Source organism: Amphiprion ocellaris, chromosome 13, assembly GCF_022539595.1.
Source record: "Amphiprion ocellaris isolate individual 3 ecotype Okinawa chromosome 13, ASM2253959v1, whole genome shotgun sequence".
Lineage (NCBI taxonomy): Eukaryota > Metazoa > Chordata > Actinopteri > Pomacentridae > Amphiprion > Amphiprion ocellaris.
In genome coordinates this window covers 33,667,146-33,691,492 of record NC_072778.1, presented here as the reverse complement: position 1 = coordinate 33,691,492, position 24,347 = coordinate 33,667,146, and the positions used below count along the sequence as shown (strand labels likewise).

Sequence of the window (24,347 nt, the reverse complement as noted above, 5' to 3'; positions counted from 1 at the left end):
TTTTAGTGTGACTCATTTGTCATACATTTTCCCCCATCATCAGTCTAATGGTATTTCTGCAGTGATGCTCGTAAAGATTATCTTGTGCTCAATATCTATCTTTTGCCATTTTGTTGTCTCTTTTTCCAGGAAAGTGTCCAGAGTCTGAAATTTATGTTTTCATAACTGGTCCCGATGGCATTACGACTCCGTTTCACATCTCAGTTCTAAAAGCTGGCATTAGATGTGTGGTCATACTGGCAGTCTCAATTACCTTTTCTTCTCTTTTCTAATGCAAACCACACGTTTGCCATTTAGACTGTTAGTATATTTCAGGTTTTTTGTTGTTTTGGGGGGGGTTGTATTCTTGCTGCCCAATTCTGTACTAGAAATAAAGAAATACATGTAAAAATGGAATCGCATTGTTATTTTAAAATTTTTGCAATCCATTTAATCATTGAGATATTTGTTCTGTAACACTCGTTACATCCAGTTAAAGTCCAGTTTTTACCCTGGCAGCATGTCCATATGGTGGTTTTTATATGCTAGAAAACAAATCATGAGAAATAAGCCATTAACACCAACGGGGAGCACATCCACCACGAAATTACTACAACTTGCCATTGTACAGTATAGACTAGCTTTATAGTATTTGAGCAGAGTTGCAGGTGAGCTGGTGTGCTCGAGCTGAGCGAATGGGAAGAGGGGCTGGAGAAAGAGGCAGGGACATCACAGATCTATGCATTCAAGAGCAAGCAATAGTGTAGAGTTCAATCCAAGCCATTTTATGGCAGAGAGGATTAGGGCTGAGCAAAAACTGTGTAAAAATGAAACACTGTGGTTTTACTATAGGGTTGTATGCAAGTACAACAAAAAAGCACAGATGCACAGTGTGTTATTTTTGTTTTTTGTACAGGCAATGTAACCTGTTAATTACCAAGCATTGGATATGCAAATCTTTTTATCATTGGACAGAGCCTGAGTAGATGTTTACCACTTCTTCTTGTCAATAAGCTAAGCTCGATACATGCCTCCTCCATAGATATAACAGTGGTATGGATCACCTCCTGTAACTCTCAGCAAGACAATGAAGGCATGTTTCCCAAATATGTATTGTTTCAAATGAGATGTATTTCATCGGTTTTATCCAGAAGGGATCATACAAGATTCCAGTCAGAACCACCCAGTGAATGTTGTGAAGTTTTGCACATCAGGCAGTTGATGGTAAAAGCATAAATGCAGCAGAAGCAATGTGTTGTGCCGGTGTTTCTACATTTTTGAAAATGTAGTTGTGTATTGGATTGTGAGTGTTTGAGGGTTGTTTGTGCAGTGTTGGTGCCGAAGTGATTGAAAGCAGCGTGTTTCGTCGTGTTGGGACATATGAGTCTGCCTCCAGGCAACAAGTCATCCACGTGTAACTCTGAAAAGTCTCAACTTGCCCCAACCTCCAATACACAGCATTTGCTAAATCCTGTATCTGTGTGTACAAGTCAGTGCACCTAACAGAAGAGACTTCCAGTGATATCTTTATGAGTAAGTTGCTGTAATATAGAGCAGCAGTACAATGCCCTACTGTAGCCAGTAAGTGAGTGGGTTCATTGGCATCCTATAGGTGGCAGCTAGTTAAAGGTTAATAATGTTAAAGCCAGAGAAAGAATGTGAGAGAATGAAGAATGTGAGTTAGCTATTAGGCAATGTGTGTGTGTGTGTGTGTGTGTGTGTGTGTTTACACAGCAAGCCTTTCCCAGGTGCTATACGATCCCTGGGATTACAGTGGAGGGCGATCCAACACACATTCACACACATACACACACACACGCACACACGCGCACGCGCGCACACACACACACACACACACACACACACACACACACACACACACACACACACACACACACACACACACACACACACAGAGTACCACCATCTACCCCCCAAATGCAAAAAAAGAGGAGGGGAGACGGAGTGGGAGGAGGAGGGAGATAACAGGTCAGATGGAGGAAGGGATTCAACAGACTGCAGCTCACCTCCACTACAAAGACTTCACAGGAGGGAGTGCTCTGGGGAGGATTTGACTCTGGAATATCTCCTACAGTTTCTCTTGTGTGTATGAATGTCTCCTCTTTAACTGTGGAGAATGGTGGGACTCTCACCCACTGCTGTTGAGGGTAAGTGTTGAAATAATGTTTTTATATTACTTGAAAAGACCTCAGATATCTAAAGCTAAGATGGAAGAGGAAAGTATTCATTCTAGCTGTGGGGATGTTAAGGTGCTGAAGGATCCTTGCCTTCTCAGCACAATAGAGATCAGGTGATGTTTACTTCATGCTTTCAGCATCATGCCAGCTGGCTGAAATACCTAGAAAAGGCAGTAATGCTGGATTGTTGAGAAAACAACCGTTTGCCACCCAGATGCTATAGTGAAACATTGTCATTTTTTTAAATCTCTAAAGACCCGTTGTGGGTTGCGAATTCTTGTGTGATTAGGTGGAATGTCTGTCTGCAATGATGTTGTGAAACACAAGTTGCTGCTGAACGGCTCAGTTTTGTCACTTTCGACACACTGTGAAGTAATTTGTGTGTGCGTGTGTGTGTGCGTGTGTGTGTGCATGGCAAGAAATGTAGGCTCAGCATGAAGGATGCCTTTGGCATGGGGAGGGAGTGAAAAAAATAAATCCTGTGCACCCGATTGAGGTCCTATTATTCTTCAGATCGGAGTTTGTTGGACATGTTAGCACAGGTGCTCAACTCGCTGACATTATTCACTCCTCCGCCCTCACCCCCTCCTCCCCTCTGCGCCTTACAGCTTGTTCAGAGTCTGCAAATGTAAGCTTCTTGTTAAAGGCCTGCATCTGCAGTGTTAAACAAACTATTCTCTCTGCTCCCCAAACGTGCACACAAAGCCACTATGCAGAGTCTTGCACTTTTAACAAGGTGAGGAATGTGTCTGGTGTTTAACAGCAATTGTCAGGCAAGTGTGTAAATGTTTGAGTATTTAAAGCTTTGAATAGCTTTTCACATTCCTGCACCAGCGTCTACGAGTTTTATTTTATATTTTGAATGAGATCTCTCCTCAAAATGTTTTCTTTTTTCTTGAGGCTTAATAGAGCTTAATGTGATCAAAGTCCTTGTAGCTGTAAACATTCCAATCTCACTTCATTTGAACTGTATCCCACTTGATTTTATGAAACACTATTACATTATAACTTGTGTCTAGTTCCCCTTGGGTGCTAGGCTAAAAAAACAGTTTTATCTGAAGACATCAAAGGCGCATGTCATGCACAAACACACGCATGAACAGTTGCACCATAGATTTAAAGGATCATGCCTTGTTTTTGATGTGCAAGAACCCATGTGAGTAGTTAGGTGTTGATTATAAAGGTATGACTGGAGACTTAAGGGTGGTCTAATGCGCCCCGCTTGCCAAATACTACGAAATACTTCCTCGCTGCTTTTTTTTGGCACAAGTGGAATAACACAGTAAATAGAAGAATCAGCTTTTTTTCAATGCACCGGTCCAAATGAAATTGTGAAACAGCTTCATGAGCATGGCACTCGCTTTGAAACCTTGATTTCTGGGTTATATTTGATTTAGTGCTGACTGGTGTAAATTTCAGTTTCTCTCCGCAGCGCATGAGTCATGCTGTGGATGAGGTTTTGTCTTACGCTTTGTTAGGGGAAGCCCAGTGGTACGCTAGAGCCAGAATCTAAACAGCTGGAACCTCTGGCAGGGAGACAGCATTTCACCAGGCCAAGACATCCCACTCTCATGAGTTTCCTCTCCTTCTGCGAACTCCACTTCCTTATTTCCCCTGGGTGAATCGGATCTTAATGAGGAGACATTCCACATCCCATGAATTAATTCCTCATGCCCATTTCTCGGATGCTCTTTTAACAATGGAAGGAAACCACACTAGTAAAGAAGACACATGTGAACACACACCTACAGCTCTGCTTGACTGTAGCCTTGGCAGGGCATTGTTAGACCCATAGGAAGACCCACCTCAGGAAAATATGTCTGTCTTTAAGGAGTGGGAGCTCTAAAATGCCAAACATATGTCACTGACAAACAACAGACACATCTCCCGGTTTATCTACTTGTCATTACGAGCATGATCACTGTGTTGCGAGTCATGCATTTCACCTCTATTCATTAGCAAGCTCTTTAAACCTGCACACACACAAACTACCTACAGCGGCTCGAGCATCTTTTCTAGAACCTGATGTTCACTGTTGACACACTTTACTAAATACACAAAATGTCTGCAAGCCTGTGTGTTTCAGGTTTTTCTCCACGTATGTGTGTCTATGTGCAACAGGTCTTGTTTCCATATGACCGCCCCTCCAGAACAAAGAGGTTTCTGGCTCAGCGGCTTGTCCCGTGCCTGACCTCAGCAAGATGTATGGTTCAGTAGGTCTAAAGGCGGCCGGACTGTGAAAATGGGGCAAGAGGGGGGAGTGAGTGAGGAGCAGGGGGGTGGGAGGCAAACAAGCGAGCCAACAGTGACTCAGCCTGTCGTCAGGTTTCGTTGAAAACTTCAGGATTAAAGAAGTAAAGAAATGTGTGTTAAAATGCAAAGATGTCAAGAAAACAGCCAAGGACGAAGGGGTTGCTTGGTGGCACTTGCTTGTGGCTGAAGATAAGATAAAGAGAGGAACATCAGCAGCAGGTTGCAAAGCTTTTCTTTCTCAGGGCATCCAGCGGTCGATGGGATTGAGGTGGTTTATTTAAGTTTTGTTGTGAAAACAGGGAGTGGAACAGTCCCACCTCTCAGATCAACATACGATGTGAATCATATATTCCTATAATCTGAGTCCCTCAAAGTTCCAGCACCTGCAGGCTCCTGTGAAAGCCTGTCTGAGCCAGCTTGTGTGTTTTTGTGAGTGCATGACTTCAATCTGCCAGATAAAGATCAGATCCCGGTGAATGAAACTCTTCTTGTTGGTACATTTGGCTCGTTCTGGGCTCAGTAAAGTGGTCCTTGTCAGAATCTCATACCAAACCATGCCATTAGCTGTACCCGCGTATCCTTTTCAGAGGTTCACAGGGCAAAAAAATCTCATATTTCTGCCAAAATCCTTTACAGTCCTTGCGTCACAGTTATTTTACCCTCTTAATGTTGAGAGTGGCAGCTGATTGAAATTAGTTTTTGCGCCCATCTGTCTGCGAGCCAGCAGCATTTCAGAGCTGTGTGTTCTCCAACTCTTTATTCAGGAAGTTGTGTTCAATTTTGAGTGTTGCTATTTTTGGGCAGCTTCAGATCCAATTACTTTTTGGGTTAATGAGCAATTAGCAGACTTGCTTCCTGTCACCGAAGCCTCTTTATCATTGTTTAGTCTGGTGAGACAGAGGAGGAGATGAAGGGAGGCTGAGGCGGCAGATTGATGCTGACAAACTGCGAGGCAAAGTGACAGAAAATGAAAGGAGGACATGGGAGAAGCAAAGCAGAAACAGGCTTTCGGACAGACACCAGGGGTTTGTTTGGATTTGTCAGTCTGACCTGTGACCTCTCTGCTGATAAACTGGGCCCATGTCCTCCTGCCTTCTGACCTTTTGCCTTGTCTTTGTACAGCAATGGAGGTGTTGGTGAGTGAGCTGGGCACACTGCTGAAGATGCTGGACCAAGAGCACCTCAGCTCCTCCACCCAGGAGAAGAAGACGTCCGTGTGGAACCTCCTGCAGCAGATACAGCCATCAGGTCAGAGAAAGGAATAAAAACAGAACAAGTGACTCAGATAATCTGCAGGATATTCAAACTAGGGCTGCAACACTTAATGGATGAATTGATTTGTTGTCAACTTTAAAATTCTTCACCAACTTTTTTAATAATGGATTCATCAGTTCCAGTATTTTTTTTAGACTAATGAAGTCAAAATTCTGTGGTTCCAGCTTCCTAAATGTCTTTTTTTCCCTTTCTCTGTGTGTGGGTTTGTGGTTTTTTGCTCATCTATGACAATAAACTAAAAATACTTGAATTGTGGAAAAATGAAGACATTTGTGGACTTCATTATGTTCTTTGGGAAACACTAATAGACACCAATTTTCACGTTCATACATTTTTTTTGCCATCCTATAGATAAAATAGCTAAGTAAATTAACTGAGAAAATATACGATCGGCTCATTAGCAATAAAAATAGTCATTAATTTGAGTTCTAGTTCAAACATTATCACTGGTAATTTCATTTTTGTATGAGTTGTGTGTTGCTTCAGGCTCACAAAAGAGTTTGTAGACTTAAAACAGGCAGAAAGCACACATTTTGGTGTATTTTGCGGGATAGCAGAGGCAACTTTTATTTATTTGCCTGATTTGTATAGTGTTCAACTGAATAATCATCATCTTTTCACTTATTTTAATATGTGGCTACTCTAAATGCCTGTTTTTTCTTCTTCTTCCCCTCCAGTGTCAGGAACAGACTACATCTACATGAACTCATCAGTGTACAGAAATGGCACAAGCTTTGTTGAGTCTCTCTTTGAGACATTCGGTACGTTTGGTGATGTAAAATGTACACATATATGTATATCAGAGGTGAAAATATCTTAATTTGAGTGTGTGCAAAGTGGGAATTTATTGTGTTTTTTGCTGTCTTTTGTAGACTGTGAGCTTGGAGATCTAAAGGATGTTACAGATGATCTGAAAGAAGACAAAAACACACAAACTGACACTTTAAAACAGGCAAGTGGAGAATACGTGGTAAACTCCTTTTCCTAAGTTTCATTTATGTATGAATTATTGGCTTTAAATCCTGAAGGTAAAACAACACAGTGTGTGTGGGCTGTATGTTGTTCTATGTCTATATTTCCATTACTCACTGACTCAGTTCAACTTTTCAAATGACTATTACACCTCCTTCTAATGGCTTTGTAGAGAAAAAGTGATGAAAAACAGGGAGATCGTATTCCATATCGTGGGATTTCCCTTGCTCACGCGCTCATCAATCTGCAAGCTGTTAGAAGATTTAGGGATCCACCCAGAGCCAATGTGTCTCATTTAAGGAAATCATTCAGAGGTTTATCTCTTTGATTATGTAGCTCTAAATGTGGTTATTTGAGAGTCATGTTTGTGTTTGTGTCTCCCTTAGCAGAGCTGTACAGACTCCCCAGGCCCACACTCGGCTGACTCTCCTCCCCCTCTGCCCACAACGCCTCCTCCTGAGGAGTACTACGAGGAGGCAGTGCCCCTCAGTCCGGGAAAGATGCCTGAGTACATAATCACACGAGGTCAGCACGCTCCCGCCTCAGCTCAACTCGGTGACCTTAGTGTCAAATCTGTAAAAAGCTTTAAGTCGGTGCCCGGGCCTTAAATGATACAAACATAATCATATAGCGCTGCATTCCACACTTAATTACAAAATACCAATTACATTAAAGTAAATGATAGAACATAAGGTTAAATGGAGTTTTTTTTCTTCTCTTTCCAGTCAGACCCAGCCCTCCCAACTCTATAGAAGATGGATATGAAGACGCTGAAAACCACTACCCAACTACCTGCATTAACTCACACCGCAAGAACTCCTGTAAGCTAAGAACACTCGTACCCACAAATTTACCACATTACAAGATCAACCCTCCCTTTTCTTTTCTACCTTATCTTCTGTGTCGGTGCTTCTTAGACAATGACTCAGATGCCCTGAGCAGCTCTTATGAGTCCTATGAGGAAGACGAGGAAGAGAGGAGTCCTGGCGTCAGACTCACTCATCAGTGGCCCTCCGATGAGAGCTCCATGCCTCCTGCCAGAGACTGTCGCATCTGTGCCTTCCTGCTGCGTAAGAAACGCTTTGGCCAGTGGGCCAAACAGCTCACTGTCATACGGGAGAACAGGCTGCAGGTGACAAGTTCACTTTCACATGCTTTTTTAACCTACTGAACCCCATGCAGTGTCTGGGCTTGTCTTTGCTCCTGTCACATTTTGCTTGCTGTGGGCTCATTTTTCATTGCGCTAGAGAGTCCTGCTGCTCTGTGGAAACAGCACAACCATGGCTAGAAGTGTGTTTTCCACAGTATGACTCAGTTATATTATTATATTTTTTCATTTACAAAAATTTTGAAAATTGGAAACAACATGTACAACATTTTTACAGGTTTTTAGTAACACTGAGGCAGAATGGTGACTACATGCTGTGGATATTGTATGACTTACATTTTTAATTTGTTTCCATACTTGCTTCCTGTTGGCTTTGTGTAAACACAGCTGCCAGTTCAGCCCAAGCCAGCCTAAAAATCTCAGATTTTTTCTCATGTGACTAATGGTCAGAGTTAAATCAATCATGGCTTTCCGGATGCACCAAGTAACACAGAATTTTATTTTTTCTTTTCACAGAATCCGGTTTGAGCAGAAATATTTTTTTCATTTTATTCTGATGAAACAGTATGATTTCACGCTTAGATTTAGTTTCCTGAAAGAATGTCGCAGATGATTAGTTTACAGACTTTTGGAAACACCGTTTTTACGGTTTTTAGGTCTATAAATTATGTATATATGGTGGTTCTTATTATTTTTTTTTACACTTAATATAATTTTCAAACCCACAAACGATTTTGTGTTGTAGAGGATTAAAAGACACTCATAACTTTCTTATTTCTCACCTTTAAACCTGCACAATCCTGTGTGTCCTCCTTTTTGCAGTGCTATAAGAGCTCAAAGGACACATGCCCCTATGTGGACCTGCTGCTGCCCCAATGCACTGTAGTCTACGTTCCCAAAGACAGCAAGAGAAAGCACCACGAGCTTCGCTTCACTTTACCCAACGGAGATGCGCTGGTGTTGGCCGTACAAAGCAAGGAGCAGGCTCACAGATGGCTGAAGGTAAATTTAGCATGCTACAGTGTGGATGCAAAACACTATATGTTCCTTAGGAATGCAGACTGGGAAGAAAGCCATCAGTCGCCACTGGAAGTGGGTTTGACAGCAGGAAAGGAAGGACAATTTACTGTACAATCCAGAATAACATCTGTAAAATATCTCCACAGGTGGTTAGAGAGGTCAGCAGTCAGAGCACAGGGCCTGAGGAATCTGCATCTCCTGTCATTCCAAGAAAAAATGAACTTGACAAGGTAAATGTAGCGGAGAGGATGTTTATGTGAGCATGTGCATGTTGTTTTTATCCTCAAGACACAGTTCATCGCCACAGCTGAGGTGAGGAAAAGTCAGCAGTAAGCTGCAATTGTGCTGTCACCATCAATTTTCCTAAACAATTGCTTGGCTCAACGCATTTAACCACAATACCTGTATTTGGGTTGTGGCACAAAGAGGAGTTCTGTTGTGTAAGTAGGTGTGAAGGCACCGATTATAGGGCTGGCAGTGAGTCACACATCCTTTTTGAAAGCTTACCAATCTGTGTGAATGTAAACTGTAAAAGGCTCTGACACAAAAGCACGAACCAAAGACAGAAGATTCAGCATAGAGTTGGAGGAAGAAAAAAGCAGAATTATATACAAGAAGGATTGTGTAAGTATAGTTGTTTAGCTCTTTATTAGTCAGAGACAAGCGCAGACAGGCTTCGCTCTAATTTGAATCTGGCAAACAAAGAGACCCAGTGTAGAATTTGGCTTCAGCTGCTGAAAATCTAAAAGCTGTGTTTGTGTGCTTCCTCCACAGAGGTTATCTGCAGAAAGGAACACATCGGATTCAGACAGTGTGGGTGTGTCAGCCGGAGAGAACTGCAGAGAGAATGGTAAGACTGAGAAACGCAGCCTTGAAACAGTACGGCAGCTGTTTAACACAGAAATATTAAGTCAAGGTTTGTTTCCCAGCCTTTTTCCAACTGTAGCTCTTGCATGGTTTTCATCAGTAGATGGAGTTTGTTCAGTTGTCATTTGTCTGAGTTTCCATACTGGTGCGATCTCAACCATCCGTGTAAGATAAAAGATGTTGATGGGAAGGATTCCATTTTTTTTTAATCGCATGTGTGACAAAATCCATTAGTTTGGAAGCAAAAAAGACAGAAAATAGACCTTAAGCTGAAATAAACTCAAATACAGCAACAGTTACAGTTTTACAGCACAATATTTAGGTTTAACCGGCCCATGGTGTAATAAAACTTATTTTGTCACATTTTATTGCATATTTTCAGTGAATTACAGTTCCCACAAGAGGAATCCGATTAATCTTTTCATTTTCATTGCAGGTAAGGTAAAGCGGGGTGCTTTAGCTGCAGGCCGTAAGATCACGCGAATCATCAGCTTCTCCAAGAAGAAGCCCCCTCGGCCAGGAGATCCACGGACCTCCTACAGTGACCCCCGACAAGGTCAGAACCTGCTTCACTGTTGCTGCTTAGCTCTCTAAGTTGGCGGATGCATCATTTTCCGTTCCCCTCCTCACCGTGCAGGCTACCTGTCCGTGCTGGTGAGCCAGGTGTGGCGGGAACAATGGTGTTGTGTGTGCAGAGGCTCCCTGCACTTCTACCATGACAAAGGAGACCCTCGGGCCTCCCTGCCTTCCCTTCCTCTCCACGGCTGCGAGGTGGTTCCAGGGCTTGGACCCAAACACCCCTTTGCCTTTCGCGTCCTGCGGAACAGCACAGAGGTGGCTGCTCTGGAGGTAGACGGCTGTTCATTTGCTTGTTTTCCAGCTGCACTACTAAGGACAAATGTACAGAGAGTTATTGCCTGACTTACCTCTGCTTTATGGAGGATTTTCAGGAACTTTAAGCTTGTTGTTTAGTGCATGTTTTGATTTGCTCTCATCTGCCTTATCTTAATCCACACCAGGCAGCTGCTTTCAGTTAAAAAGCTCTGATAAACCGACTCCGGAGCACCTAATGAGCCAGAAGTCTCTCACAGGAGTGGGTGGAGACCAAAACAAAGGAGAGAGAATATTGGATTTATACTGTGAAAGTTTAGTGTTTAACCTTGCTCCACAGCCCCTAAAAAGAAAAGCACAAAATGAACTCGTGGTTTTAATATTCAAATTGCGGAGATTTTAGGAATTACATTACAAATCTGATTTATCCTGTGTGTTCTATCAGGCGAGCAGCTCCGACGAGCTTGGACGGTGGCTCGGAGTCATCTTGGCAGAGACGGGTTCTGCGACAGACCCGGAGTCGCTGCATTACGACTACGTAGATGTGGAAACCATCGCTAACATTCGCGATGCAGCGAGACATTCCTTCCTGTGAGTGAGACGGACAGAGGCGGGAGGTGTTGGGGTGTTTAGTCAAGGTCAAAGAAAGGTCACAGAGCAGAGAGGCGATGTTTTGACCTTGTGCAAACATATTTTCTCCTTTCTCTCTGATCCTAGGTGGGCTACATCCTCTAGCAGCACCTCCACAGATTCCAGAACATATGATGAGGTCCCGAATGAGGACGTACAGGTAGGATGGATGCACATGCAGTTTTCCAAGTTCAGTTAAACCATCTGCTTTACTTTGATGTGACAAGATTAGAAACTGTGTGTGTGCAGCTGTTGTGAGCTGTTAGTGTCTGAAAGCGACACCCCATATCAGTCACCCAAGTTAACAGACAGTTCTCTGTTACACGCCTGTCAATGATCTCTTTTTGTTGGAAAGAGCATGCCGGGGCATAGGAGAGGGGGAAAAAAAGGCTGATGACACAAAGGCAAAAGGTCATATCAGTTTTACAGCCTGTAAACCCTCTTTTTAACCCCACTGACGTGCGCTTAAACACATCTCTCACCACCCACAGCCAGAAACAAACACACCTCAACAGCCTCAAATCATTATAAAAAGATCAGGGGTTTTTTTTGCTTAGCCTAATATGTACACTTTTTTTTCTTTTACCCTCTGCCCTCATCGTCCCACATCTGTCATGTCCTCCCACCTCCTCTCTGCTCCACCCAGTCAGGGGAGAACCACAGGCAGCAGTCTGGGAATCAAGGCAAACGACGCTCAAGTTTCTCAAGTAGCGACTCTGACAGAACCAAGCCATTAGTCTCCCTCAAGCAAACAGGCTCAAGTAAGTGTGTTCAGTTGGATTTCCAAAGCAGCACTGCAGTAACTCCAGGGTACTGAGCCCGTCCTCATAAACTATCTCGACAGAAAAATTGAAACCTATAATTATACAGTGGAAAGCCACTTAGTGTGCACGCTCTCTTGCCGTAGTTAACAATTAAAACATTCACATTCAACTGATGTTTGTGTAATAATGATAGAGATGAACTATGACTTTTCCAAAGACTGCTTCATCTGTTTGCTGTGCAGTAAGTATGAACAGATTTTCTTTGGGTGGTCCAAATTCTATTGTGACCTAAAAGCAGACTGATCTGTGGGCATTCTGGCGGTATAGAATTTCAGTTTCTAAGTTACTGAAATGTGCACTTAGCTTTTTAATCAATGTTTCCCAAATAAAAGGGAGGCATGTTTCCCACCTTTGGGGTAGATATGTCAAGTTCACTGTTACTTTTAGTTACAATTACTGTGATAAAATAAATGGTCCTGTGAATAACAGGCTTTTTGGCTTGATGAATGTAGACTGAGCCAGTGGTTTTCGAACATTTTTGAAGAAGCACACTTGATTCAAGCTGCTGTATTGGCACCATAACGTTTGTGGATTAATGGTCAGGCACTACAAGAATTAGAAGAAAGAATTTAAAGTTCCTCTCATGTCATTGATTTAACTCCTAAAAGTCATCTCAATGTTGTACCTAAAATATGTCCACAGTTTCTTCCATGAAAATAATTCCCTCCTGCCATAAAATGGCTTTGATGTAATTCCGTGCCGTTCCGTCCTTTATAATGCACAGATCTATTATGGCAGGGCTGTCAAACATCAGGCCCGCGGGCCAAAACTGGCCCACCAGAGGGTCCAATCTGGCTCTTGGGATGACTTTGTGAAGTGTAAAAATTACACAGAAGACATAATTTACAATATATTTTTTGTCTTTGTCTGACTTTTGTTGTTTATCTCATGTTTTTGTTATTTGGTTTTGGCATTTTGTGTTTCCTTTTTGTCTCACTTGTGTTTTTTGTCTTGTTTTTTTCATTTAATGTTTTGCTTTATTCATTGTTTTGTGTATCTTTTTTGTCGTATTGTGTTTTTTTTGTCTCGCTTGTGTCGTTTGTCCATTATTTTTGTTGCTTTGTAACTTTTTTGTCAAATTTTTTGTCTTTTTCTTTTTCGCTTTTGTCATTTTTTTTCATATGTGTAATTTTTTGTCTGGCTTGTGATCTTTGTCCATTTTTTATCACTTTGTAACTTTTTTTGTCAAATTTTTTTGTCTCTTTTTTGTTTTGTTTCTTGCAGTTTTTCTCATTTTCTTTTTCACTTTTGTCGTATTGTCTCGTTTTTGTAATATTTTGTCTTGTTTTTGTTGTGATTTTGTCCTTTTTTGTCTGACTTTTGTCGTTTTGATCAGCCATGGTGTTGATTGCTTTTTTCATTCATGATCTGTCTTCCAGCATATAAAAACACCATATGGACTTTATTTTTTACCAGAGAAGCTCTATAAAGTCAATTCTACATTTTTGAGGGCTCTTTATGTTGAACTAATTGCCAGTTGTGTCAGCATTTGCATATAAAATGCCATCAACAAGGAGATGGAATCAACAGGTACATGCAGCCAGACCTGGTCATTAATTCAGCTTGTTAAGAAAAGAAGACCCTAAAATGGATCCCTGTGGAACCCCTTAGTTACTGCTGAGATGTTTATATATCACACAGTGTTTTTCAACTTTTTGCCCATCCTAACTTTCAAACTGTACCACTTAAAAGAACACCAAAATAATGGAAAACAAAGGCGACAAGCTGCTGCTGGGAATAAGTAATACAGATGGTCCCTCTTATTCTGCTTCACACAGGAGTCATAGATTCCAATGTTACAGTCACTCCTTTCAGCAGTGGACCAGTTTACTGACAACCATAAAATTTGAGCCTTTCACCTGACTCTTTCTTCTTTTCCCCTCGATCATCTTCTCACTTTCCATCCATAATCTCTTCCATCTCCCTTTGCCTCTCCCATTTGCTCTGTTGTGTCATTTGGTCTCTGCTCTGTGTACGAGCAGAGGGGATGAGTGTCCTGGGTTTTAGAAAGTGATATCAGTGTGTTTTCGTAGCACAGAGCTCTTCTTAATGCAGTTTGTGGCCTTCGCTGTCACATTGTGATACATCAAAGAAGCAATGTTTTCCAGGGCTGAGAGCTTCAGGATATAACCTGAGATTTATTGGACACTTGCATTAGATCCGCCGTCTCACCACCTGACCCCCAGTCTGCAGGAGTCAGTGTGTTTATCATTTATTTGTGCATGATGTCATTGTTCTTCCCTACAGATTCTTTGTGTGAATTATGAATAGAGGTCCAGTTAGCATGCTATGCTTTCATGTGAAGAGACGACATCATTCTCTTCACACATAGAACATAGATTTAATTCGACAGGCAGGTCAGACAGATCACCGTGAGAGGTTTTGTCCTCTTCCCACAACCCCTGCACGTCTGATCTTTCACCTTTGCTCCCACCCAGATACCAACCAGTACGGAAGGTATGGGAAAACGCGAGCAGAGGAGGATGCCAAGCGTTACCACAGTGAAAAAGAGGAGCTGGAGAGAGAGAGGGATGGGATACGAAATGCACTAGTGACCCTTCGACAACAGAAGAGGGAGCTGAAGGAGGAGCTGAAGACAGCCTCTGGTAAGACGATGAAAAGCTACACAAATTGTTCCTGGTAATTGCCGGACTTCACTAGATAAATCAGGAAAGCAGTTGCTGAAAATAAGATCAACAGAAGAGAACTAGCACATGCATTGATTGTATGTCCCCTATTCCTAATAACTGGGAAAATAAAGAGACAAGGAGAAATGCAACATTTTTCAAAGCACAGATACAGCCCAGAAGCATAGAACAAATGAAGATATTAGTCACTAAGTCAGATTTTTGCAGCTAGATAGTTCAGTATTTGTCAGCAAATTTGCATACTGCATCACTGCTCTTTATTCAACCCTATATCCTGACCTCTATTATTAGAGGGCCACGTGAGAAGAGAATTCTCCCTTAGGGATAAAGAAAACTAATATTATTAAAACCAACAACATGGTTATGAAAATGTCTTCTATGCTTAATTAACTAATTTCCTCTAGTCCCACTGCCAGTCGTAGCAGAGGAAGCATGCCTGTCACATAATTAGCATACACTACTGTATATCAGGTTGAAGTATTGCATAGAATATATTCATTGAAATCTATTCAAATTAAAATACATTAACATGTAAGCAGTGTTTTAATGCTTGAACATACTTTGGGAAGATTAGTGTTTCATAAAGCTTCATATTTTTTAAATTGCCTTTGTGACAAATGCAAAAACATCCGTCTGAAAAGTAAGTGCCAAATAGACGCAGTGGAAAAAAAGTGGAATATTTGCATCTTAATTGTTGTTAAAAATACATATAAAGGCGGAGACCATAGTTACACTGACAATTAGTAATCCAATAGTGCTTTAAATCTGTGGAAATTTCTTTGGAGCAGAGAAGAGGAAGCCCCTCCTGAACAAGCGAGTGTCCCAGCTGGAGGAAGCCTGTCGAGCCAAAGAGGCAGAGCGGGTCGACCTGGAGCTCCGACTGACTCAGGTCAAAGAAAACCTGAAGAAGAGCCTTGCAGGAGGAGCACTGGGTGCACCAGTGGAGGCTAAACCCCCTGCGAAGGTATGTTTCTTGCTTTATGTGTAACGACACATCTGTCGTCATGCGCATTTCATATGCACTCCTTTACTTTTTCATCTCATGCAGGCATCCAGTAAAAAGATCCAGAACATCTACAGCGATTCTTTACCAGTAAACTGCGCCTTGGAGATGCGAAGGCGACCTCCATCTGTTTACGCCTCTTCTACTGGAACCGTCATGCAGAAAGCGAAGGTAAGGGTGATCAAATTTATCACCCCATCACACACGCGCTTCCTGAACAATTTCTCTGGCTGCCACTGTGGACAGATTTTCCTGTCAGTTTCCACAGAGAGCTAATAGAATCGCAGCAGCATGGACCATCGTCTGATGGGTTTTCACAGCCGACGCATAAACAGACAGTCTTTGTGTGGTGGTGCAGTCACTTTAGACATTTAAAATTGAGTGTTTGGAAGTGTGAGAGTGCATGTTGAGGGATTTGCATGAGAGGATGCAGCAAAAACAATTTACAGATGTGCTTGTGGTTGAATTATTGACTAATCTCATGATTGATGGCATGATGATTTTAACATTATATTGTAATACCTTGCAGCTATTCAACCTTAATTTATTTCTTTAGCCTTTTTAGTTGCATTTATATTATATTTTAACAAAACATATAAATACTTGTCCAGTTTGTCAAACTCGTCTAACTTTTGGATCTGATTATAGGAATATTTTTGAGGTCTTTTCTATAATATCAGTTTATAAATGAGGATATTACATTTTACCAATATTGCTTAGCGCTACCATTTTGCTGGATAAGATAGAAAAGACTCATACACTTACTTTGTTTGCAAATATGTGCCATGAGTTTGGATGTTTTTCTTTTTTTGTGCATGTACTGAACAATTACTTGAATTTATTTTCACATAAATCCCCTGTTTCTGCAGGAATGGGAGTCAAAGAAGGCAAACTAAGAGGAGCTGCATGGAATGGACTGCAGACTAAATGGATATTGGGAGGTGACTTTTCCCACCTTCTCTCCCACTAAGGATAATCTTCCATCTACATCCCCGAATACCAGACCCGTTTCATTTTGGATGATAGAAGAAATGTAGAAACTGTAATGAAAGAAATCAGCCACTAGGTGGAGGTACATCATACTGAATATTTACTCTTCCCACTGCCTTAAAGGAAAATTCAGATTCCAGGGACTGTTTGCTCTCGGTGTCCAGGTATTTTCACTATCTTGAGAAAAAAAGTTTAAAATATAGGGGGAGGGGGAAGCAAGAAAGCACAGTTTATGAAAGAAAGACACAGAAAGTGCATCAAATGTAGTGTTGAGAAGCATAAATTGTGTTGGCACCAGAAATGTTTAAATGTGGGGAAAAACAATGTAAGTAATGTGATGTCTTGGAAGATTAGAGGACGAGAGGCAGTTTTTTTATGCCATGATGTGCCTTTTTTATGCCAAGATTTTTTGTTCTGCCTGTACATAGTGAGCCATGACTACTGTTTTGTATGTTTTATACTTTTATACTGTACTGTGTTTCACTCCTCATCGTCATCGTTACGTTGAGACATGCAGCACTGTGCAAAGGTTCCAGGCACTAAAGTTAAGTTAGTGATGCCATTAGTAGGTTTAATTTATCTGTTAACTTCACGCAAAGTAAAAAAAAATCAGTGAATTCAAAGTTTTCCTTTCAGATATGTTAATGACTTAGTTGTTTCCGCCTTTTTACATGATCTCAGATTGACACATTGATGTTAAAATCATCCCATTTTTTGCAGGAATCCTTCTTCTAGCTTCATTTGGGGTCGATCACTTGCCTCCCTGATTGTATAACGTAATAAAAATCTAAATATCTCAAATGCCTAAAACCTCAGCACATTACTATATCTGATGTATGTATTTGGCTATGTGTCTTGGAGGATAATATTTTATCTTTTTGCCGCTGCACAATTCAGCTTCTCATGTTGGGTTGAAGCTGTGCTATTAAGCGAAACCATCTGCAAACAGAATCCTTCATTCACTTGACCCTCTTTGACACACAATCAAGCACAGTTTAATACTCCATGAGTTACTAACAAAGTGGTGCTCCATATTTCATTTTAACACCTCCTCTGTCGAACCTGTGGTCGATTTTTGCACTTTACTGTTCTCCTACCTGGATAAGGGAATAATAAATTTGCATCTTTTTTTCCAGAAAATCAATCTTGAATCATTTGTTGGCCTAACTTCTTCCTCATTAAAATGCACCGACATGTCCCATTCACTGATTTATTCCTTTAATTTCACATGATATGCTGTGATGTAAATATACAGTATATAGTCTCATACAAACAATGTATTACAGTCAAAACAAGAAAAGTGAAACACGTCAGTCACTGAATGAAGGCAATTCAATGCAGCACAGTGTAATGTGGTGCAGCTCAGGCAGGCTACTGTTTGTAACTAGTTAATTCATCTTCATTTGATCTATGGATTCGTCGGTAGATAATGGAGGCTATTTATCACTCTTACATGCTAATGTTTTAGGAGGCCCCTATTCATACGAGGTCAGTAATACAGTAGCTTTAAATACAAAGCATGATACAAAGAGGAATTTCTGATTTGCAGTCCCAACCCACTTCTTTTCACCAATTTGTAGCCCTAAAAAGGTATTATATGCGTGGTACAAAAGGTTGTGTCAGATCAGTTCAGATCCAGGCAGTCGCCACTGGTTTAGGGTCTCAAATGAGGAGGTAGAGCAGCTTCAGGATGGTGAAACAGCTTGGAACCAGCACTCAGAGCATGAGATAATAAAGCCAATATAAGATATTGACAAAGAGGAATGCTGTGGGGAAAACAGTGCGGGCGTGACGATCAATATTGTGTGGATTTTCCACAGTGAAGACTGATGCCGCCCTACGTGATGCATTCTTCACTGAGGACAAGCCGCAGCCCTGACTCGTCACCTCCTCTTTCGACCCAGTGTGGTTCTTCGGGTCACTGTTGACTGACTGCTCAGCGGGCTCGTCTGCGGTGGAGCCGACGTCCACAGACTGGTTTGGCTGGGTGGAGCTGACGATGGGGATCGAGCCGTTTCCATTAGACTCACTGAACTCCCTCAGAAGGTCCTGATTGATGGATAGACAAATAGATGAACAGAGGGATGGGTGCTTGCATTGTTTTCATTATCTAACATGTAAATTTTTGCAGTGCAAGTGCGAGCATGCCACTGCTCACCCTGTGTAAATCCTCTGATGCAGATAGAAGTGCCTTGAAGACATTTAGCCTCAATGCATATTATTTAGCTCCTTAATTTGCATTTCTGATTTGCATTCAATGGAGCACTCCGTACATGGATAGTAGTCTGATAGATACACAGATTTTGCAGTGCAAGTGGAAGCATGTTGCTCACCCTGTGTAAATCCTCTATAGTCTGGTGCTGCATGGTGTAAAAATGAGCGCAGGCGTACTCCAGCAGGGCACCAAAGATGAAGGTGAAGCAGATGCCCAAGTAAACATCTATGGCCTTTATGAAACAGTTGGCATTGGGCAGGGAGGTGCGAGCGCCCATCATCAGAGTGGTCATTGTCAAGACTGTTGTCACTCCTGAGGGACACATCACAGTTTTGTTATTTTCTGTAAATAGGAATGAGGTTTACTCCTTTTTACTGGCAATGAAATAAATGCAGACATTTCTTTGTTCAGCCCCACTCTCTCAGTATCTTGTCTGATTCCTTCCCTTGCCTTTAACTTTCTTTCGTCTCTCTTCTGGTTTCTTTTCTTTGTCATTTGAACTACATAAGCCTCTTGTATTCATGTTTTCACAAGGCCAGGACAGCTTGAACGTCTTGCTGAATTTGGTGCACTTCTTTTCTTCAACTCCCACTCTACAGGTGACTACTTCAGTTGACAAAAGACAGCAGCAGTTATTGAGTAGCTAAGGTCAAAGTCATCCTTTTGTTTATAGGTCAGATGTCACATAGAAATAGATCTTCAATTTAAAGTTAAAAAAAAATCTAGTCAGTAGAATAGGTAATGTCTTCCTTCAGTCAAATCCATAGTTGTAAAATATGGCATTAAACCAGCATTTTTTTGGCACATAAACTCACTTTTTGTGCTGCATAAGATAAGATTTAGTTTAAATATTATTTTAATTCTATTGTTATGTGTACAAATAAATATAATCACAATAACACCACCTAACCTTACAAGATCAACTAGAGGCAGTCTATGAATCTATATGTAGTAATGATTAGTGTATGTGCTAATATCACAACACGTAAAAGATCTGCTACTGACCGATGCAGGTTCTAGCTGGAACAGAGGACTGGCTGATCCAGAAAGAGATCCAGGAGAGAGCCACCAGCAGAATGGAGGGAACATACGTCTCCAAGATAAAGAACAATACATTTCTGCGCAATGAAAAATGCAGTACCAGCTTCGGGTATTGTCCTGTGGAGAAACACAAAATGGCACACCTCAGCTCTGCGAGAATTTTTCATTTAAGTACTGCGCATGCAAGAGGACTCATGGGGGCTCAGGTATGGTACCTGTTTCATATACAGCCTCTGACACTGATGTATAGTAGCTCTCTACGCTGTACTGAGCCAGCCGCAGCGTGTCCAAGCCCTTCACTGAATCATTCCCTCTGGTCCAGTAGAACACCACGTCCTGGAGGTTGTAGCCCCCTGACAACACAACACACAAGGTCTAATTGCGCTGTGTTCACTCTCACCCGCTCAGAGTAACACTGATTGTTCAGTTGGATACTCACTACACTGATGGTGATGAAAATGGGGATGGTGAGGATGACATGGTGATAATTTATGTCCATGTACACACTGGATGGAGGTCACAGGTAGTACTCACAGCTCTCCAGCTGCAGGGTGCACACCTGTTTGTCCATAGGGTACTTGGTCAGGTCCATGTTGCAGGCGATTGTAGCTGTGATGCTGTTGGGTATTCATAGGCAAATCATTAGCAACCTGTCAAAACTCCTGTGAGAAGACTCCTACACTTCTGATGTAAGGCAGGACCATTAATCATTAGTGTATACAAAGAAGTCTCTTCCCTCGAGCAACAGTTGAGAACAAAGACTCATTTCTGAACTGTCAACTTTGCATTTCAGTATCTGATGCATTAATCATGCATGAGGGGCTACACTGTTGGAATTCACGGATAATCTGCTGTTGATATATTACTTATAACAGTGGACATCACATCATAGGAGTTCTGCTGTTTTACAAAAATGAGGACAGCTTCCTGAATCAGGCAGTATTCAATCACAACTATAAAATCTGACAATGTTAACAGTTCATGAATCAAAATGAGTGAGTATCTTGCACAAAACTGCCCTTTCTGCTCTCAGTTAAGGAGTCAAGTTCTGTAGCAGCAACAAGACAGATTAAACGTCAGGTTAGATTTTTACTGTAACTCTGAGTACTCTGAAAAATGTCTGAAATGTCGGAAGGGTGCGAGACATACCAGAATGCAGCTCCATTCCCTAAAGTTATATGACTGAGTGATGATACATAAGGGATTTTTTGGCTTTTTTTAGTAGAACCTTGAGGCCAATTTACGCTCGATTGCAACAGCAAACAACAACATGAAAAAGAAAGAAAGAAAAAAAATCTAAGTGTTTCCCTCCTTTCACTTTAGCACCATTAGATTTTCTATTTTTCCAGGTCAGTGGCACAGGTTCTGCAAATCTTGTTTTCTGACATGTACAAGACTATTAAATGTCAGGAAATGTCAAATCAATAGGCCAAAACCTTTACAAAGAGTTGTACCGCAGGGCATAGAGAACAGTTCCGTTGCTGAAGATGCGTATGAGGCGGTTTTCTACTGTGACATCATGCAGAAAGGAGCGCTTTGAATCTGGGATGAAGGTGTCAGGGATCCAGAGCAGAGACACGAGGCGTCCGTCCACGCTCACACTCTCGTTTCCCGGGAAGACCAGCCGGGAATCCCGCCAGCGTTGACGGAGGAAGATAGTTGCAGTGTAGTCCTGAAAAGATGATGAAAAGAAGACGATTCATTTCTTTAATTACACACATTGTATCTCTCCTTTTTCATCCACTGACACAACAATGGAAACAAAGAGTGGCATACCATATTGATTTCAGAGATGGCATCAATGCTGGCGATATCAAGGCTCATTCCAATTTCCACAGGGCCTTCTGTAGGACAGAGGCACGGGAAACTTTGAAACACTGACTGCTTTTTCAAACAAAGCCCACTTTGAAATTACTCTTCTATTTTGTACCATTAAAATTGGGTCTGAGGTAGCGGTTGTATCCTTTCATGAGCTTCTGAATTGTTGGCTGAAGCTGCGAGTCGTTCCATTCACCCCAGTGGTTGCTGGAGAACATGCAACCGCTGGAGAGATGAAGAAATCAGATATCAGTCATCAGAAAATTGATTGTAAATGTTGCTGCAGAGCATGTAACTGCATTTTGAATTAATATGGACATCAATATTCATATTTGTTCTTAACACTCTACATGTGTTTTCCAGCTCAGGCTCCTCACCCCTGTTTGAAGGTCAGGAAAAGGATCAGCAGCATGTGCAGCTGGTTCATCATGGATCAGCAGGCAGAGGTCGGCAACACTGCACAGGAACATGGGACAAAGGCCAAGACATGAACACAAACCGCAGCCTACAAGTCATTTTCTTGCACGGCTACAATTTATGGGATAGAACAGTTTCACCATCGGGTGGCAGCACCTAGCTGAATGTGATTGCAAACCTCAGGGGAAATCTGCAGCAGTTCTCACCCTTTGATGTTATAAAACTGGGCTTGTTCTGTGCCCCTTGTAAAATTCACTGGCATCTTGTATTGATCCCCGCCTCCCTGCTCCCATTAATGTACCAGTAGCTGCTCCATTTAGGTTTCACACACGTGCACACACAGAAGCACAAATTGAAGATGTCACCTAAGATGAGGTTTGGAGTGCACTTACATTTTTACGTGTCTGTTTTTATATGTTTTTTGCGTCTTAGTCTTGGGTTTAGTCAGTCACCTACTGATTGATGTAACCACAACCTCATGGTTTATTCACCATGCCTCCCAGAGTACTAATCCTGTCTCTAACTCATCATTCCTTGTTGTCTAGTTGTTACTCACCATGGCTTCCCTCCCTTCTGCTCGTGCAGATAAATCTCAGTGTCAGTAACACACTGCAGCCTTCTTACTTTCACCTAAATTATGCAGTCTCTTATGCATGTGTTTGTCTCTGAGCCATTCCCCAAAGAAAACAGTCTTTGCAAACATTGGATTGACATGTTGACAGCACCTCAGCAAAGTTAATTTATTATTCAATGCATTATTAACACAATGATGTCGTTCTAAATGAGCAGACATATGAACACCATTGATTTCCTTTCTGAATGGCCTAAATAACACTTAAGGAGCTGTACTATGTTGTTGGATCTTAATACATAGTTTTTCTTCATGCCAGTTATGATTAATTCATGCCAGCATATTCTTTTTGGCTTGTTTCTCCTTTTTTTTCCCTTCTTATTTGCCGCTTTGTAGCTTAGGCTGAAGTCTCATTTGTTATTTTGTGCTGTTTTATGCATTTTTCAGCTTATCCTCTCATTCCTCTTCAAGTCCACCGGTGCCTATTATTTCTCTTTTGCCGCAAACTACAGAAAAGCATACTGGCCAATGCATCTCTTTGTTTTCCTCCTCTTAGCTTTTTTTTTCCACAAGTGCATGCACATCCAAATAACCATCTTTCCCATTTCACCTTTTAGACCTCTATACCTTCACATCAAAATTCATCATTCTCAACTGTGTTCTCATCTGTTTTCTTACCTGCCTTGATCTTGTCACACTTCTTCTTTTTCTTCTTCTTCTGGCTTTCTTTGTCCACCTCAGGTCACTCCTCCACTCTTCCAGCTCTATGCTTTGTTTCCTCCTCCACTCTTCTTGTCTTCCTCTGCTCCAAGTGTTGCCAGTGGCTGAGATTGTTTCCCCTTTTCCTTGGTCACTTGTGATGTGTGATTATAATCCCGGTGTTTCCTCCATCTACCAATAAACCACAGTTGCAGGCTAATGTGTAGTCCTGGTGTGTGGGCTACTGCTGGTTGTTTTACTGTTTGTGCAGCTCCCTCCGTCTCTCTGCACCGCTATATTCATCTCCCCACATAGGCTCTGTGCAGCAACCCCCCCTCCATCCTCTCTCCCTCTCCTTCTTTTATGCCACTCAGCATCTCATTTGCTCTGCATCTTTTCTCACTGTCCTCCACCTCCACACACACATTAGCATCTAGTTTGATCCCCATATCCCTTCATTTTTTAAATTGTTGTTAATATTCCCCTTTTTCCTTTTGGCCCTAAATCTGTATCTACCTCCTGTGCTTCCAATTTACACTGGCACTGCACCTCTTTCTGGGCTTGGAAGCTCCTCTCTGTCTCATTCCCTCATACCCTCTCCATCCTCACCTAAAACTAAGCTCCCTTGTATCACTGTCACCATCTGCATTAGATTCCTCTCAGTTGACTGTCTTGACTTCCATAAAACACCCAGATTAAATTTTAGACTCACTTTTCCCTCAAAAAGCTTTAAGAATACCTTCATGTGTGACCATTTCTACGGTAGCGCACAAATGTATGAATTACACAACCAAATTGATGACTGTACATTCATCCTCTTGACGGTGATTACAGGCAATAACCACCAGCAGCAGTAGCGGCATCTTGTTGTTGGTAATAGTGATGATAATTATGATGGGGATGACTTATCCACACACAGCAGTCAACCCACAGCCCAGAGATCCACACGTTTTGTGTGCTAAACAGCCAGTCATTCATCTCCAGTAGT

General features: G+C 41.7%; 2 protein-coding genes across 3 annotated transcripts in view; one reads left to right on the top strand and one right to left on the bottom strand.

The window, feature by feature from the left end:
- Window positions 1-17,738, top strand: part of afap1l1a (actin filament associated protein 1-like 1a) — a 34,549-nt gene extending 16,811 nt beyond the window's left edge. The window contains exons 1-19 of one of the 2 annotated variants that reach the window (XM_035942885.2): window positions 1,972-2,147; window positions 5,553-5,678; window positions 6,383-6,466; window positions 6,578-6,657; window positions 7,064-7,202; window positions 7,403-7,498; window positions 7,595-7,809; window positions 8,608-8,787; window positions 8,952-9,035; window positions 9,580-9,655; window positions 10,109-10,228; window positions 10,310-10,521; window positions 10,949-11,094; window positions 11,221-11,293; window positions 11,780-11,894; window positions 14,396-14,563; window positions 15,394-15,569; window positions 15,654-15,779; window positions 16,478-17,738. In XM_035942885.2, coding sequence (XP_035798778.2) covers window positions 2,117-2,147; window positions 5,553-5,678; window positions 6,383-6,466; window positions 6,578-6,657; window positions 7,064-7,202; window positions 7,403-7,498; window positions 7,595-7,809; window positions 8,608-8,787; window positions 8,952-9,035; window positions 9,580-9,655; window positions 10,109-10,228; window positions 10,310-10,521; window positions 10,949-11,094; window positions 11,221-11,293; window positions 11,780-11,894; window positions 14,396-14,563; window positions 15,394-15,569; window positions 15,654-15,779; window positions 16,478-16,504 — 2,274 coding nt within the window. In that variant the 5' untranslated portion in view covers window positions 1,972-2,116 and the 3' untranslated portion in view covers window positions 16,505-17,738. Of the gene's footprint in view, window positions 1-1,971; window positions 2,148-5,552; window positions 5,679-6,382; window positions 6,467-6,577; window positions 6,658-7,063; window positions 7,203-7,402; window positions 7,499-7,594; window positions 7,810-8,607; window positions 8,788-8,951; window positions 9,036-9,579; window positions 9,656-10,108; window positions 10,229-10,309; window positions 10,522-10,948; window positions 11,095-11,220; window positions 11,294-11,779; window positions 11,895-14,395; window positions 14,564-15,393; window positions 15,570-15,653; window positions 15,780-16,477 lie in introns of those variants that run through there. The other variant, XM_035942884.2, reaches the window with a different exon arrangement.
- A 56-nt stretch (window positions 17,739-17,794) lies between these two features.
- Window positions 17,795-23,922, bottom strand: gabrp (gamma-aminobutyric acid type A receptor subunit pi). The gene is made up of 10 exons (XM_023298179.3): window positions 23,339-23,922; window positions 22,050-22,128; window positions 21,785-21,897; window positions 21,631-21,698; window positions 21,309-21,526; window positions 20,389-20,471; window positions 20,070-20,207; window positions 19,819-19,971; window positions 18,932-19,125; window positions 17,795-18,647 (listed from the first exon to the last, which is right to left on the bottom strand). The coding sequence occupies exons 2-10, from the start codon at window positions 22,100-22,102 to the stop codon at window positions 18,315-18,317; spliced, it is 1,353 nt and encodes a 450-aa protein (XP_023153947.1). The 5' UTR covers window positions 22,103-22,128; window positions 23,339-23,922; the 3' UTR covers window positions 17,795-18,314.
- Window positions 23,923-24,347: the final 425 nt, after the last annotated feature.